The sequence below is a fragment of the Chanodichthys erythropterus genome, chromosome 4 (genome assembly GCF_024489055.1).
Source record: "Chanodichthys erythropterus isolate Z2021 chromosome 4, ASM2448905v1, whole genome shotgun sequence".
In the NCBI taxonomy this organism is placed as follows: domain Eukaryota; kingdom Metazoa; phylum Chordata; class Actinopteri; order Cypriniformes; family Xenocyprididae; genus Chanodichthys; species Chanodichthys erythropterus.
In genome coordinates, this window is record NC_090224.1 from 18,340,238 (window position 1) to 18,354,678 (window position 14,441).

General features: G+C 37.0%; 1 protein-coding gene across 1 annotated transcript; it reads left to right on the forward strand.

Annotated features, from left to right (window-relative positions):
- The first annotated feature begins 9,842 nt into the window (after positions 1 to 9,842).
- chgb (chromogranin B) lies at positions 9,843 to 14,399 on the forward strand. The gene is made up of 5 exons (XM_067384360.1): positions 9,843 to 10,283; positions 10,511 to 10,557; positions 10,642 to 10,735; positions 11,120 to 12,759; positions 14,328 to 14,399. Exons 1-5 carry the CDS (start codon positions 10,238 to 10,240, stop codon positions 14,397 to 14,399), a joined length of 1,899 nt encoding a protein of 632 aa, XP_067240461.1. The 5' UTR covers positions 9,843 to 10,237.
- The last annotated feature ends 42 nt before the right edge of the window (positions 14,400 to 14,441 follow it).

Genomic DNA, 14,441 nt, shown 5'->3' on the forward strand with positions numbered 1-14,441 from the left:
TTCATTCCTTTGAAAAATGAAATATGGCGCTACCCTGTTTAAGGTCAATTAAAGCACTTCTCCAAGTGCACTACTTTGCAAATTAAACATCTCCAAAACTGCACATCTCCACTGGGTCAAAGAGTTTTATTGTTGTTGTTTTGTTTTTGCCCTCTCAGTTAAATGCAAAAAAAAAAAAAAAAAAGTTAAATTAATTACTTTAGGCCCCTTAATCAAACTCTTAATTTGTATTGTTCCAGCAGATGGACTGCCATGAATAATGTCATCATCAATCAAAGACAGAGGCGCTGCCAGTGTGAACAACAGAATAAGGGTTTTAATGTAGATCAGATGCCATTATAATGGATCTGACATCACTCAGAGGCCATTTGCACTTCAGGGCTGCATGCGGGTTGCTTCATTTGCATATTAGACGCTAGACATTGATGACAAGCCTTTATATGTGACCTTCACATTTCAATTATTTTGAGTGGGGCAAAGAGAGGAGGCTTCAAACAAACACGACTGCAGGTCCTGCACATACGGTAAGAAGAAACAAAAGCATGTTCATTTTGTTCGCCCCATGCACATTTTGTCATAGGTGAGACATAAAGAATAACCATCAGGCAAATAATGATATGCAAAAATGAGATATCTGATTAAATACAGTTCACATTCATTTACATGAACAAGTGGTGTGATTAACTTTGAATGCTCCCATTTGGTATTTTTAAGACTAACTGATGTAGATTGTTCACTGAATTAGAATTAGACTGGTATTCATGTAATTGAATAAAAAGGACCAGCTAGAGGGCTCCTTTCAATCTTAATTTTGCAGTTTCGAGAGACTAACTTGAAAGGCCAATTTCTTTTTCTTAGGTCACTTCTGTTATAAAGCACTTTTTGAACTCTAACTTTATAATAATAATAATAATTAGCATTTATTATAAATTCTTTGAAAGGGCAAATAGACTTTCAGAAATATAACATTGTTGTCCTCATGCAAGCCAACAGACGATGTTTTATGCTATATTACAGGGCCGGTGTCCTGACATTTCCTCCAACCCATCAGATTGTCCTATAAGGGCTTACTGCACATGCACACATCAATATTACATCATTTTTGTCATAATAAATAACACAAAATTACTGTATTTGCATTATTGTAAGGGTAGGTTTAGGGTTTGGATAGGTGTAAATGTTAATAAAGCCTTAAACCACATTAATATCATGCTGGAAGCACAATCTGATAGGTAGCATTTTTCACTGTCGAATTGTGCTACTAACTGTTTCAATGGGAGCAAAATCTGACAGAGTAGCACCAGTTTGCTGCCCTAGCCAAGATTTTACCTGGTGCCCCTTGTATCGCAGCCAATTCCACCACTGAACATTGTGTTCATACACTCGCACAGAAACTCCATAGCTTCTATGTTTTTTAAGGACCCCTCCTCCACACACATAAAACAAATTATAATTTATAAATACAATACAAATAAGACTTTTTCACAAAATAGCTATATTACAGATTGTAACTATATTGCATCTGAAGAGAGAAAAGAAATATATGTGCAATTGTTTTACATTATATTATTTAAAAAAGATGATAATGGTGAAACTATACATAAATAGAAAAATAAAGACATTATACATCGCCATTCAGCCCAAAAATAGAGATATGATTTCTTTGGCCATATCGCCCAGCCCTATGGCATTACTGAATTTTCTCTGTTTTAGATAAGCAGTAATGATACATTACATCACATTATTTAACAATTAGCCTATTCCTCATCTCTAATTCTTTTTTTTTTTTTTTTTTTCTTGGTGAGAGAACATGGTGCTTGGTACATTTTTCCTCTTCAAACTAAACTAGGCATTCAGCCGACAGATACAGACGCTACACTTTACACTCGTTCTCCCTCTTGTTTTATACAAAACCAATTGTTAATAGGCTGACTGTTTCGTACAGTGTAATGGACTATATTTTCTTAGGGGAAGCTTTACAGTAATTATAAATATAATAATAAAATATTGGGTAAAAATGACGAATTAAAGCAATAGGCTATTTCATGTCCAGATATTTATATATTTTGGCTTGGAGTTATGTTACCCTGTTGTTGTTGTTCAGCTATTTTGCAATAATTATCAGTTACTTCCTCCTATATATTAAGAAACACCTACAATATTTTATGTCTATATGTTTTATATAAAGCTGCTTTGAAACAATCTGTACGGTATAGGCGCTATAGAAATAAATGTGACTTTTTATAAACTTGCAAAGGTATGATGCTTACCTGATGAAAACTGTCCATCACATTGTGGTTGTTGGTCTGAATTCTTGTCCTTTTCTCTTTTTTTCTGCTTTTTTTTCTGCCAGAGTTGATATGCAAAGATTGCATTTGGTCAGCCTCATTGACATTCATCTTTGAAAGATCTTTGCCCGTTATTCCAGGATTGAGCGGTGTAGTCTAACGTTTACTTCTCTCTTTATTCAGTTTCACACCTCGCTGAATGCCGCAGGTCACACTGCAACACCAGACCGATGTTTATACCTCCTCAGATCATATTATCCAAATGGGAGATCATGTCATAGCCCAGAGGCACGAAGGATCCATCTGGTGCAGTGTTCAAATGTCAGATCTCAGTTAAACACCTCTGCCACTGTGAGTTCTCATCTGGATCAGGACTGACTGCAGAGGTCTGATCGATTTCAGATAGGGCATCGGGGGTGTGATCACCTGACAAGTGTGACTTCGGAGGGTAATTGATGAATTAAAGGAGATCAGCAGGCTATCTCTGATGTGGAAACTTTTGGAAAGATTGGATTAAGTCACTAAATTGGCTGGTATTGTCTTTTAAGGCAGTCAGTGCTTATCAGCAACTCTCATTTCATCAGTCTCTCATTGGATTATCTGAAAGACTGGAGGCTGAGATCATCAGAACTGTCTGCGACCTGTCTGTCCATCAGTCTGTCTGTAAAATACAGAGACAGTTTAGTTATCCGTTCTCACATGGTTCTGCAGAATATCAATCTTTAGAAAATGGTTCAGCTGGGTTCTATATATCTTCTTAACTCGTTTTTTAAGGACCCTTTATGCGAAAAATGTTCTGCGCTCTTAAAAATACAGGTTCTTTATTGGCATTGATGAATGACCTTTAACATCCATGGAACCTTTACATTGCACAAAAGGTTATTTATAGTAGAAAAAGGTACTTTAGAGTTTTAAAATGTTCCTCACATGAATAAATATGGTTATTTTCACTGAACAGTTCTTTGAGGAACCAAAAATGGTTCTTCTATCTATGGCATCACTGTGAAAAACCCATTGTGGAAACTTTATTATAAGGAGAAATGTCTTAAATTATTATTTTTCATTATTTTTTGGTTATTTCAATTTTCTTCTAATGATAAAGTATGTTTAGATCCCTGTTAAGCAGATTTTCAGTGAGACCTAATGCAGTAGTTCACATGCACAAAATGTTTTTTTTTTTATTATTTATTATTTTATTATTATTATTATTATTTAAAAATATTTTTATATACATATTTATGTTTCAGTTATACACATTAGCATTGACTACCACATTAAAATAATGAAACTGACTGAAAGGAAAAGGCTATTATTATTATTATTATTATTATTATTATTAATTATTAATAATTGATTGTGCTGTAAGTCTGCTGTGCATAATAATACCTGAAAAAAATGGTCATGGATTCAATTTATAATGATCGATTGTCACTTAGTCATCACTGATGTATATGAAAAAGTACTTCATATACTGAAAACAACAAGATATTGACCTATCAAGACTTTTGAAAGAGTTCTGGATATACTGACATTATAATCAAACCAATATGAAATGTATATTTGCAGCATTTATTTACCATTTTGGATATGACTGAATCCATAACTGCATCTTTTTCTTGAAGAGAACTAGTTTCTTGCAAGAATGAAAGAAAAAAACTGATGTTCCCAGTACATGGACCTGTTTGTTCCCAAAGTTTCAAATTTTTATATTCAATAAACGCTCCATGCCCCATTACAGTCAGCTTGAGTGTTTCTCTCTGGATGCTCAAGTACTGCACCAAAATATGTTTGCTGTGTTGGCCTGAAACTGAACTGCTGCCTTCGTTTCGGATGAGTTATAAAGCCATTTCAGAGGATAAACAGAGAATAACTCCTCTCCTGAGCACTTCTGCTGTCTACTTTAGTTTCTCTATTGTAGTCAACATTATTGTCTGTCTGAATGCTTCAGGTCTCACACATATTCCTCTCAGAGGATTTCTTAATGAGAACAGTCTTTCTCTGAGCACTTGTCTGCTCGCTTTCTTACCTCAGATTCTGTGGTATATCAATAAACATGCAATCCTGCATGATCAGAACCTTTTTTATTTGAAATAAATTACTACTTTTACTCAGCAAGAATGCAAATGCTGTTTTTATGAACTTCTATTCATCAAAGAAAAAATGCATCACGGTTTCCAGAAAAATATAAGCAGCACAACTGTTTTCAACATTGATAATAATAAGAAATGTTTCTTGAGCAGTGAATCAAAATGTCAAAACAAATTAATGATGCTGAAAAATCAGCTTTGCATTACAAGAATAAATTACATTTTAAAATATATTCAAAAAGAAAGTGTCAGTGTCAGTATCAGTGATTGAGTGCTGTTTGCATCTTAGATGCGCTCAACAAAGGATATGATGGCTTAATTTAAATTATGGATCTGGCAGGGGATACTTACGATGATGTGATGATGTATGATATTTTAAAAAGGATGCTGTATTTGTGTTTTATGGGACAAGAGAGATGATGCAGTACCAGGTCAACACAAAGAGCAGGATGCAGTAGTTTCTCATCAGTGAATGCATAAAAGAGCAAGGCTTTCACTGCACACCTGCAGGAGTGCTTGTACTATAATAGGCTGCCCTTTTTAAAATATACATCCTTTCAAAAGACCTAAATTCCTCAAAACTGCTCAAAATATCTGTTTTACTGTGGTCACTGTTTCCATTAGCTAACATCTTCCTATTTCTTTGTTTATAAGATACTTGTTTGATGTAGACCGAATGCTACAACAAGAATATGATCAATCTGTCTAATATATACGAAGCCTGAAGGTGTTTTTCCAGTTATGTGCCATGTTCCAATATGAAATAAATACACTGGGAACACTTTACAATAAAAAAAAAAAAAAAAAAAAAAAAAAAAAAACACATATGCATGCATTTTATGGAAGAAAATTGTTTTGGTTGTGCTTCTACTCTGTATGACTGTGCGGAATATGAGCCTTCACAACTGTTAAGAGAGCTACATGTGGCGATTTATCTGTTCAATAAAAACATCTTCTCACCTGCTGAATAATAAAACATGTTACAACATTTCATATGGCTCAGTTCATGCCATCTGAGAAACACCAAGCTGCTTTGCCAATGCTGATTAATTCCCCAGAGGTTTGAGATGGTGTTTTCAAATATAGATGCCTGCTTTCAAAACCTTTCAAATTCAAACACTTCCATGTGCTTTCAAACGCTCTCGTGCGTTGATCATTGTAGCCAATCACAGACATATCCGATGAGCACGTGAACACAATCGCCAATCAGAGGTGTTTAAAGGATTAGTTCACTTTCAAATTTAAACTTCCTGATGATTTACTCACCCCCTGTTGAACTAAATTGTCATATACAATATGCTAGTGCAAATATATAACAATTTAACCTGTGGAGGGCAGTAATACACTTACCAGTGTCTACACTGACAGAATTCTAAGAGAGAAGAAGAAGAAGAAGAGAGCTAGTTCAAGATGAGAATTTATTGTTAAAACTGCTCCGTTTTTGAGCGATGGTTTTTCCTCGTCTGGGATTGTGTAGATCGTTTTGAAGCTGCAATGAAACTAATTTTGACCTTCAGTCGTTTGGGCTCCATTGAAGTCCACTATATGGAGAATAATCCTGGAATGTTTTCATCAAAAACCTTCATTTCTTTTCGACTGAAAAAAAGGACATGAACATCTTGGATCACATGGGGCGGGTGAGTAAATTATCAGGAAATTTTAATTTGAAAGTGAACTAATCCTTTAAGAATGCGACAGCGCACAAAGCGTCACATTTTTAAAATTTCAGTACCGACTTGGTACCGAAGTCGTACTTGTTGTCAACCTTTGCAACTTTTCTCTATTTACGGATATGACGAACCACACAAAGGCCAGTGACACGTGTACGCAATTTCCCGCGAAAACCATCCCGACAGGTCTAAAATATAAAATAGGCTCATTATAAGCGTATACCATAGTGAAGCAGGGTAGTTTCTGAACAAAACAACTGAAATAGTGTACCTTTAAAGCAGTTTGATATAATCTTTCATTAAAAAACTTACAGAAATTATCTCTCGTTGAGTGTTTTTAAGTGAGTAGGTGTGCAACTTATCATTTAACAAGTAATTGTATCTATTTCTTTGCCAGGAGTTTCATATTGTTTCATTGACATCAATATGCTGTGTGTATGCTTTAAAGCGCTTTGGAGTTTAACCTGGAAGCTGTCACACGATATATTCACAATACAACCGCCCACCCTCGGACCACCAGCAATATTGAATACAAATTCAGAAATATAGCTCGTTTTATGATGCCGTGGATTCAAAAAGAAGAAGAAGATCAAAGCCACTAACCCTATCAGAGTGTGGAGTCTTCTCGTGCACCGCTGCTGGCCACCGGCTTTTGTTTCTGTATGCAAATGCCTTTGATTAAAGCCAAACAACCCATAAGAGCAATTAGTAAATCATCTAGAATGTACAACAAGATACTTTGCACCCTGCATCTTAGTTATTCTGCCTGTTTATCGTGTCTACATATGCGTAGCGATGCCTCCAAAAGCTTCACTTTCAACTGAATAAATTATGAACCGGGATTTCGGCTTTAGAGGCAAGATGTCTGTATAATTCATTGCATTCGAGCTTCACAGAATGCAAGTATGATGGATAGGGATGTGGAATTTTTTCTAAGCGTGCCAGAGGTCTGGATTTCCCAGGGGAGGGGGAGAGATGACAATAAACATGATAAATACTGAGATGTTACTTGGTTCGTGTTGCAGTTTAGAGCATAAAACAACAGTTGCATGTTAGAATCCATTAGTATGGTAGGAATATTCAGACAGGGCAATGCAATTACCACTTATTTATTCACGAGACTCGTTATGCTGTCTTTAATTAAAAGACATTTATCAACGCTTCTCAGAGCCAGTCTGACAGTATCATAGCTCGGTCAAATATCTCATAATATGTCAAGTGCAATTGCCAAACAGGAAGTTTAGTACTCCTAAAAACATACTTTTGAGTTGCTCATTTAGAAAATGTTTTGCTTTTAAAGGATTAATTCACTTTCAAATGAAAATTAGCCCAAGCTTTACTCACCCTCAAGCCATCCTAGGTGTATATGACTTTCTTCTTTCTGATGAAACCAATCTGAGATATTTTGATAAATATCCTGACGCATCCGAGATTTATAACGAAGGTGAACAAGGGTCATGAGTGTGAGCTGAAGAAAGTGCTTCCATCCACATCCATCCATCATAAATGTGTACTCCACATAGCTCCAGGGGGTTAATAAAGGCCTTCAGAAGCAAAGCGTTTGTGTAAAAAAATAAATAAATCCATATTTAACAAGTTATCAAGTAAAATATCTAACTTCCACCAGACCGCCTTCTGTTTTCAACTTACAAAGAAAGTGTAAACCGGCATCGCATCAGTTACACTTTTTCCGTAAGTTGAATAGGGAAGGCGTAGGACGTAGCGAAAGCTTTTTGAACTGTGAGAGTTTCTTTGAATACGGAAGGCGGTCCGGTAGAAACTAGGATTGCTTGAATGTGAGTAAAACTTGGGGTAATTTTCATTTGAAAGTGAACTAATCCTTTAAAACATCTTTAATGTAATAGCAGTCACTTTCTGTCAATTAAGTGTTAAACTTAATTAATTCAGATACAATTCAACTAGACATTCACAAAGGCCATTTGTAACACCCACACCTTATAACTGCAGATGTATAAATGCAAAGGTATGACTAAACTTTATAATATATTTTGTACAAACTAATGATATTCAATACAAAACAAAAAATGAAAAAAAGACTTTAATAGTGACGCATGCAAATGTAAACACAAAAAGATAGTTAAACTGTTAATGAAGCAGATGTTACTATAAATCAGGCCTAAAACATCAAAACATATGCAACTTTTAAAGCACAGTAAATGTTTAAAACAATGTATGATTTCAGTAATAAAACATCATGACTCTAAAAGCAATGAGACATGTATTTAAAAATGGTTTTGAATTTTTTAAACCAATAGCAATCATTACTGAAATTATTTTGGGAGTAGAGGACTGAAATGTGCATTTTTGAGCGTTGAAAATTTAAAGCCACATTACCGATCCTTGTCAAGCCTTTGCTTCCTCTGCCTGACAGGCTAAAATGTGGCCTGTTCCTTGTTCTGCTTGAGTGGATGATAAATCAAAGCCTCTCTTTTAACATTCTGCAGCTATGATAAACTCCAACCGCCCCATGATGATCCTGTTACCACAGCAACTACAGTATCCCAGGTGCAATCCTTCTGCTGAAACTCAGAGCACCTGTACCAAACATTAGTTTGCCGTTTCACAATTCCCTCATGACACATTCAACCCATGAATGAAGTGGGTGTCTGTGTTGCACAACATTCTGTCAGACTTCAAGTGAAAGGAGATTAATATTTATTTATGTTTTGTACAATAATAAGCATTGAGACATAAATTCAATTAATAATATTGCATTGCAGGATCTTGCATGGATTTAACTTGTTGAGTTGGAATTATACTGTTTCTTGTAGCTATACAATGGACTAAAAGTTTTCATATGTGACTGGAAGGTCTCTCTCTCACAATATATTAGATATAATGTAATTATATATATATATATATATATATATATATATATATATATATATATATATATATATATATATATATATATATATATATTTGAACAGGATGAAGATGTCACAATTTTTCTTATTTTGTTTAAATATCATTGTTTTTCATTTAGTACTGCCCTTCGGAAGCAACATAAGATACTTGCATGTTTCCCGGCAGAAAAATTAAGTACAATTTACCTTGATATTTGAATTCAAAAGTTTTCACCCCTCGGCTCTTAATGCATCGTGTTTCCTTCTGGAGCATCAGTGAATGTTTGAACCTTTTTTAATAGTTGAGTTTGAGTCCCTCAGTTGTCCTCAGTGTGAAAAGATGAATCTCAAAATCATACAGTCACTGCTGGAAAGGGTTCAAATATGCAAAAATGCTTGAAAACTGATGAATCTGCAGGAACTGGAGGATTTTTCTGAAGAACAGAGCTCAGTTTAACTGCTCAGGACAAACAAGAGACTCATGAACAACCATCACACAACATAAAAACAGTGGATCATCAGGTAACCACACACAGTATTGAGAATCAATGGTTCACAAACTTATGAATGGGGTTATTTGAATAAATTCAGCTATTGTTTTGTCTTGTGAACTAAATGCAAACATCTTTTATGTAAAATATCTTACTCAGGACAGCACTAAACAAAAAATAACATGCATTTTTTTTTTTATCCCTCTTATTTTATTAAAATAATTCTCATTTTCACAGATTCTGCAAGCTATAATAATTATATATATATATATATGAGAGAGAGAGAGAGAGAGAGCTTATATAATAAAAGTACATTATATCTCTTGTCTGAATGTTTATGAATTTAACATCCAAAACCCTGCTAGACAAAACAAGCTTATGCTTATAGTTGGACTTTTGATTCAAAACTTGAAAGCCCGTGTGACAACTTGCCCCGATCTCCTGCTTAATGTAACTTAACACATAAAACTCCTGGACTGGAAAGTGATAAATGACACAAAAATAATGAAAATAAATCAGTATAGCCTATATCTATAAATGCACCGACATGACAGTCAATTCTCCAATACTATACATGGGCTGGAGTGGAAGATTAGAAAATGTCATTTAAGTGGGGCTGGTGGGGGTCTCATTAAGGTTTCACAATAGGCGTGACGTAAGCAACTACGACCTCACGAGCTCAGACCCTGTGTCCCACCGCGCGCTCAAAACAGACGCAGCGCGCACTCCGAGCTGCAGCACGCGGAACGGAGCTTCTCTCTGCCGCTCGAGTCTGCAAAAGAAGACAAAACCCTTTCCTGATAAGATTATCAGCAGAAAACATCTGTGCGCATCATGAAGTTAGCGGCTTTGGTCTGCTTGGTTGTTTTCCTCGCTGCGGGTAAGTGAAATTTCTCATACACAAGGAATCATTGCATAAATCATTTCAGCACCACGGTCAGCGACACGACAGTTTTGCTGCAGAACAAATAGTACATCACGATGGGAATTTTCGGGTTTTGCACAAGTAAAACGTATGGATAATTGGTGATATTAAGATGAATGAGCTTAAAAATAGTTTGCATTACGATTTGCACAAAATATAATACAAGGCTTCTACTATCCCAGATGGAGAGTCCATACCAGTTGAGCAGGACAGCCGAAGAGAGGATCAGGTATGCTGTAGCGTCTGTTTGAGAAAAAACCCCAATGCATTTCTTTTTCTACTTGTTTTAATCATGTACACACTTTCATTTCAGCTTACCCAGTGTTTAGTTCAGATCCTTTCAAAGGTGCTCTATAAGACTGATGATAGTCCAGTGCATCCAGAATGCAAAAACATCCTCACACCAGGTACGTTGTTACTTGTATTGTGTTGCTTCATTGTGTTCTTGAGGTAAAATAACATTGATTTATTAGTGGATGAACTCAAAGGTGACTTCTTATTAAAGGTTATTCTAGCATAACACTGTTTGCAGAGTGATCTTATACATTCGTTCAAAAAAAAATAATTCAGACATATATATGTGAAAACAGTCAGACTACATTATTGTCAATTTCTAATCTCAGTACATCGTGTTTAGAGCAGGAGACAGTTATGGGTCAGTGGTTTCATTCCAAGACTGTGGACTAATAATTGGATGTATTCGTCCAATGTATAAGCAGTGAAGCGAAAATGAGCTACGAGTTATTTGCATGAGTGTTTTGTGCCCATTTTTTATCTCTCCCTGAATTCAGGATCAGGTCATTCCACAGTTGTGAAAAATGAGAAAGATGTTTTACAACTGGCACAAGAGGAGCTGAAAAAACCACGAGGAGAGCCTAAAGTCAAGGAGGAGGATCTCATTGAGGATCTTCTCAAAGCTGACAAACGTGAAGAGCTGGATGATGAACGGAGCCAGGAAGAGTTCCCAAATTTCATCAAAAGAAGAATCAAAGACAGGCATGAGGAAATGGACGATGAACGGAGTCAGGAAGAATTCCCTAGTTTCATGAAGAGAAGAATCAAAGAAAAACGCGAGGAACTGGATGATGAACGAAGCCAGGAAGAGTTTCCTAGTTTCATGAAGAGAAGAATCAAAGAAAAACGTGATGAACTGGATGATGAACGAAGCCAGGAAGAGTTTCCTAGTTTTATGAAGAGAAGAATCAAAGAAAAACGTGATGAACTAAATGATGAACGAAGCCAGGAAGATTTCCCAAGTTTCTATAAAAGAGGCAACAAGAATAAAAGAGAAGATTATGATGATGAGAGAAGCCAAGAGGAATTTCCTCAGAAAAGACATTTTTCCTTAATTTACAAGCGTGATAACCCCGATGAGGAGCGCAGCCAGGAGGAATTCCCTCTATACAAGTATAAAAGGAGTCATCTTCTGGCCAGCAGAGAAAAACGTGAAGAACCAGATTATGACAGAAGTCAAGAAGACTTCCCAAGTTACACCCTCAAAAGAAGCTACGGGGATGGAGAAGAAGAGGACGAAGAGAGTGAGGAGAGAGAAAAGCGGATCTGGAAGCCATCGCATAGATACCACCATAAGAAAAAGCACCACAAACGCAGTGAGAATGAGGGTCTCGAAGAGCCAGACTATGACAGAAGTCAAGAAGACTTCCCAAGCTATACCCACAAGAGAAGCTACGGGGATGGAGAAGAAGAGGACGAGGAGAGTGAGGAGAGAGAAAAGCGGATCTGGAAGCCATCGCATAGATACCACCATAAGAAAAAGCACCACAAACGCAGTGAGAATGAGGGTCTCGAAGAACCAGACTATGACAGAAGTCAAGAAGACTTCCCAAGCTACACCCACAAAAGGAGTCATGGGGATGACGGGCACCACAAACAAAATGAGGATTTGCTGAACGAGCAATCTGAGGACTCTCAGGAAAAAAGGTCTGAGGAATCTGAGGAGGTAGATGAGGATATTGCAAAACGATACTGGAAACCTACTCATAGATACCACCATAAGAAGCACCACAAACGGGACTCTGAAGAGGATTATGAGGAAACACCCCTGGAAAAGCGGTATAAGGACCATGAGCTTGATGAAAATGAGCTGAAGAAAGGACACCAGAGTTCGGCAGAGGAGAAGCAGGACAGGGAGTCTGCATTGAGGTACCTAACAAAGAAGAAGAACGAGTTAGAGGAACGTCTACTTAACAAAGGTGACGTCTTTGAGAAACGCTCCCCATGGATTTACAGAGGATACTACCATCCAGCCTGGTACAAAAGAAGCCACAAGCTGGGTGAAAGTACTGACCAGCACCCCAACCGCAAACTGGAAGAGCTCGCCGAGACCCTCCGGTACAAAAGGGGCCTGCAGGAGCAGTCACCTGGGGATGAAAAGGGTGTCTCCCAACAGAAGCTTTTCACACCAGAGGAGGTATAGTATGGCAGTTTCAAGAGACATTGCATGTATTACCAAGATTGCACCCCGAGAGTTACCAGAGGTTACACATCTTGCTCAGGGTTGCTCACTTGCTGGGTTTGAAACCCCATGACCTTTAACCACTAGGCCAATGGTTCCTAACACTTTCTAAAGGCCTTTAAAACAGTATATGCTCTTAGAAAAAAAGTGCATAAATTGTACCTTTATGGGTACAACAGTATGTCATTGGTGCAGTACGCTCAAAGGGACATCTTCGGACCTTATTTACCCCAGAAAAACTTCACAGTACATTCTTAGAACACAATGTTCTATATAGAACCTTAAAGGGTTCTGTAAGTTGCTTCATATATAGAACTTTTAGGGTTCCCATCATGGGACCATTTTATGGATTTACAGATTTTATGGATGTACTTTTTAGGAGTAGATAAAGGTACAAAACTGTCCCTTTAAAGTTGCTGCCCCAGTGACAAACTCTTTTAACCCTAAAGATACATTTTTGCACATATTTTCTTTTTGTCATCTACACATTCCTACTTTGATTCAACTTGTTTGTAAAGACACCAAGTCCTGGAATGGGTATGTCAGATAAGATACATCCAAAATGTGTACTGGAAATCAATGCACTAGGTTACACCACCCCAGTTTAACAATTGGCCCCACTAAGACCTAAAGCCTACATTCATAGTACAAACGGGAATAAAATAAACATGGACTGCATGCAATCAAGATTTCCTTCACGGAGCGCTTGAAAAACAAGGCCAGAGTTTCTGCTTGAAGTAGTTTATCTGTATCTCTGCTTGATAGACTTCAACACGGGTAAGTTGAGTGACTAAGAGAGGACGTGGGTAGACTGTAAACCTTTTCTCAGTTTTTATTACATGCAACTTCAACTGCACCAAAAAGTCGTAATTACCTCCCAGCAAGAATGTATCTCCAGTGACTACTTGTGTGAAATATTCTCCTATTACAAGGACATTTGAGTTATCTGATATACCCGCAAACTATGCAGTAACAATGCTTTTTCTTGAGGGTGTAGAGGGGTAGCTAGACTCTGTATTCTCAGAGACAGAGCATGCTAAGAGCATCATTCTTCATCCTGACAGGGATATTGTATAACTAAAGGCACTTTCCTTTAACTTTACTACTGGGACTCTGGAAATAGGATACTTCATTGACTAGACCAGGGGTGTCCAAACTCGGTCCTAGAGGGCCACTGTCCTGCAGAGTTTAGCTCCAGTTTGCCTCAACACACCTGCCTGAAAGTTTATACTATGCCAAATAAGACCTTGATTTCCTGGTTCAGGTGTTTAATTGGGTTTGGCGCAAAACTCTGCAGGGCAGTTGGCCCTCCAGGACCAAGTTTGGACACCAATGGACTAGAGCAACAAATTGTCTTTCATTCACAAAGAAAAAAACCTTTCTAGCAGACTGCAAACACAAAACAATTGCAAACACAATTGTTTTGTGTTGGGACTGATTAAGGCAATGGTTTTTAAGCAACACTAAAGAGTTATTAAACAAAATTAGCATTGCATTTAATTCCTATTCTTTTCTTTCATCAGTTAAATGAACTTGAGAAACTGGCCTCTGTGGATCAACAGATGAAAGAGACAACCATTCCAAAGACCAGCTGAGACACCATCTTCCTTTGCTGCCTGATTTGATTCTGCATCAGC

What these genes read in the sequence shown, in the direction of transcription:
- chgb (XM_067384360.1), top strand. Translation starts at nt 10,238, where the DNA reads ATGAAGTTAGCGGCTTTGGTCTGCTTGGTTGTTTTCCTCGCTGCGG. An exon ending in GGTTGTTTTCCTCGCTGCGG is followed by an intron (nt 10,284 to 10,510) that starts GTAAGTGAAATT and finishes CTACTATCCCAG; the next exon opens with ATGGAGAGTCCATACCAGTT. An exon ending in CAAAAACATCCTCACACCAG is followed by an intron (nt 10,736 to 11,119) that starts GTACGTTGTTAC and finishes CCCTGAATTCAG; the next exon opens with GATCAGGTCATTCCACAGTT.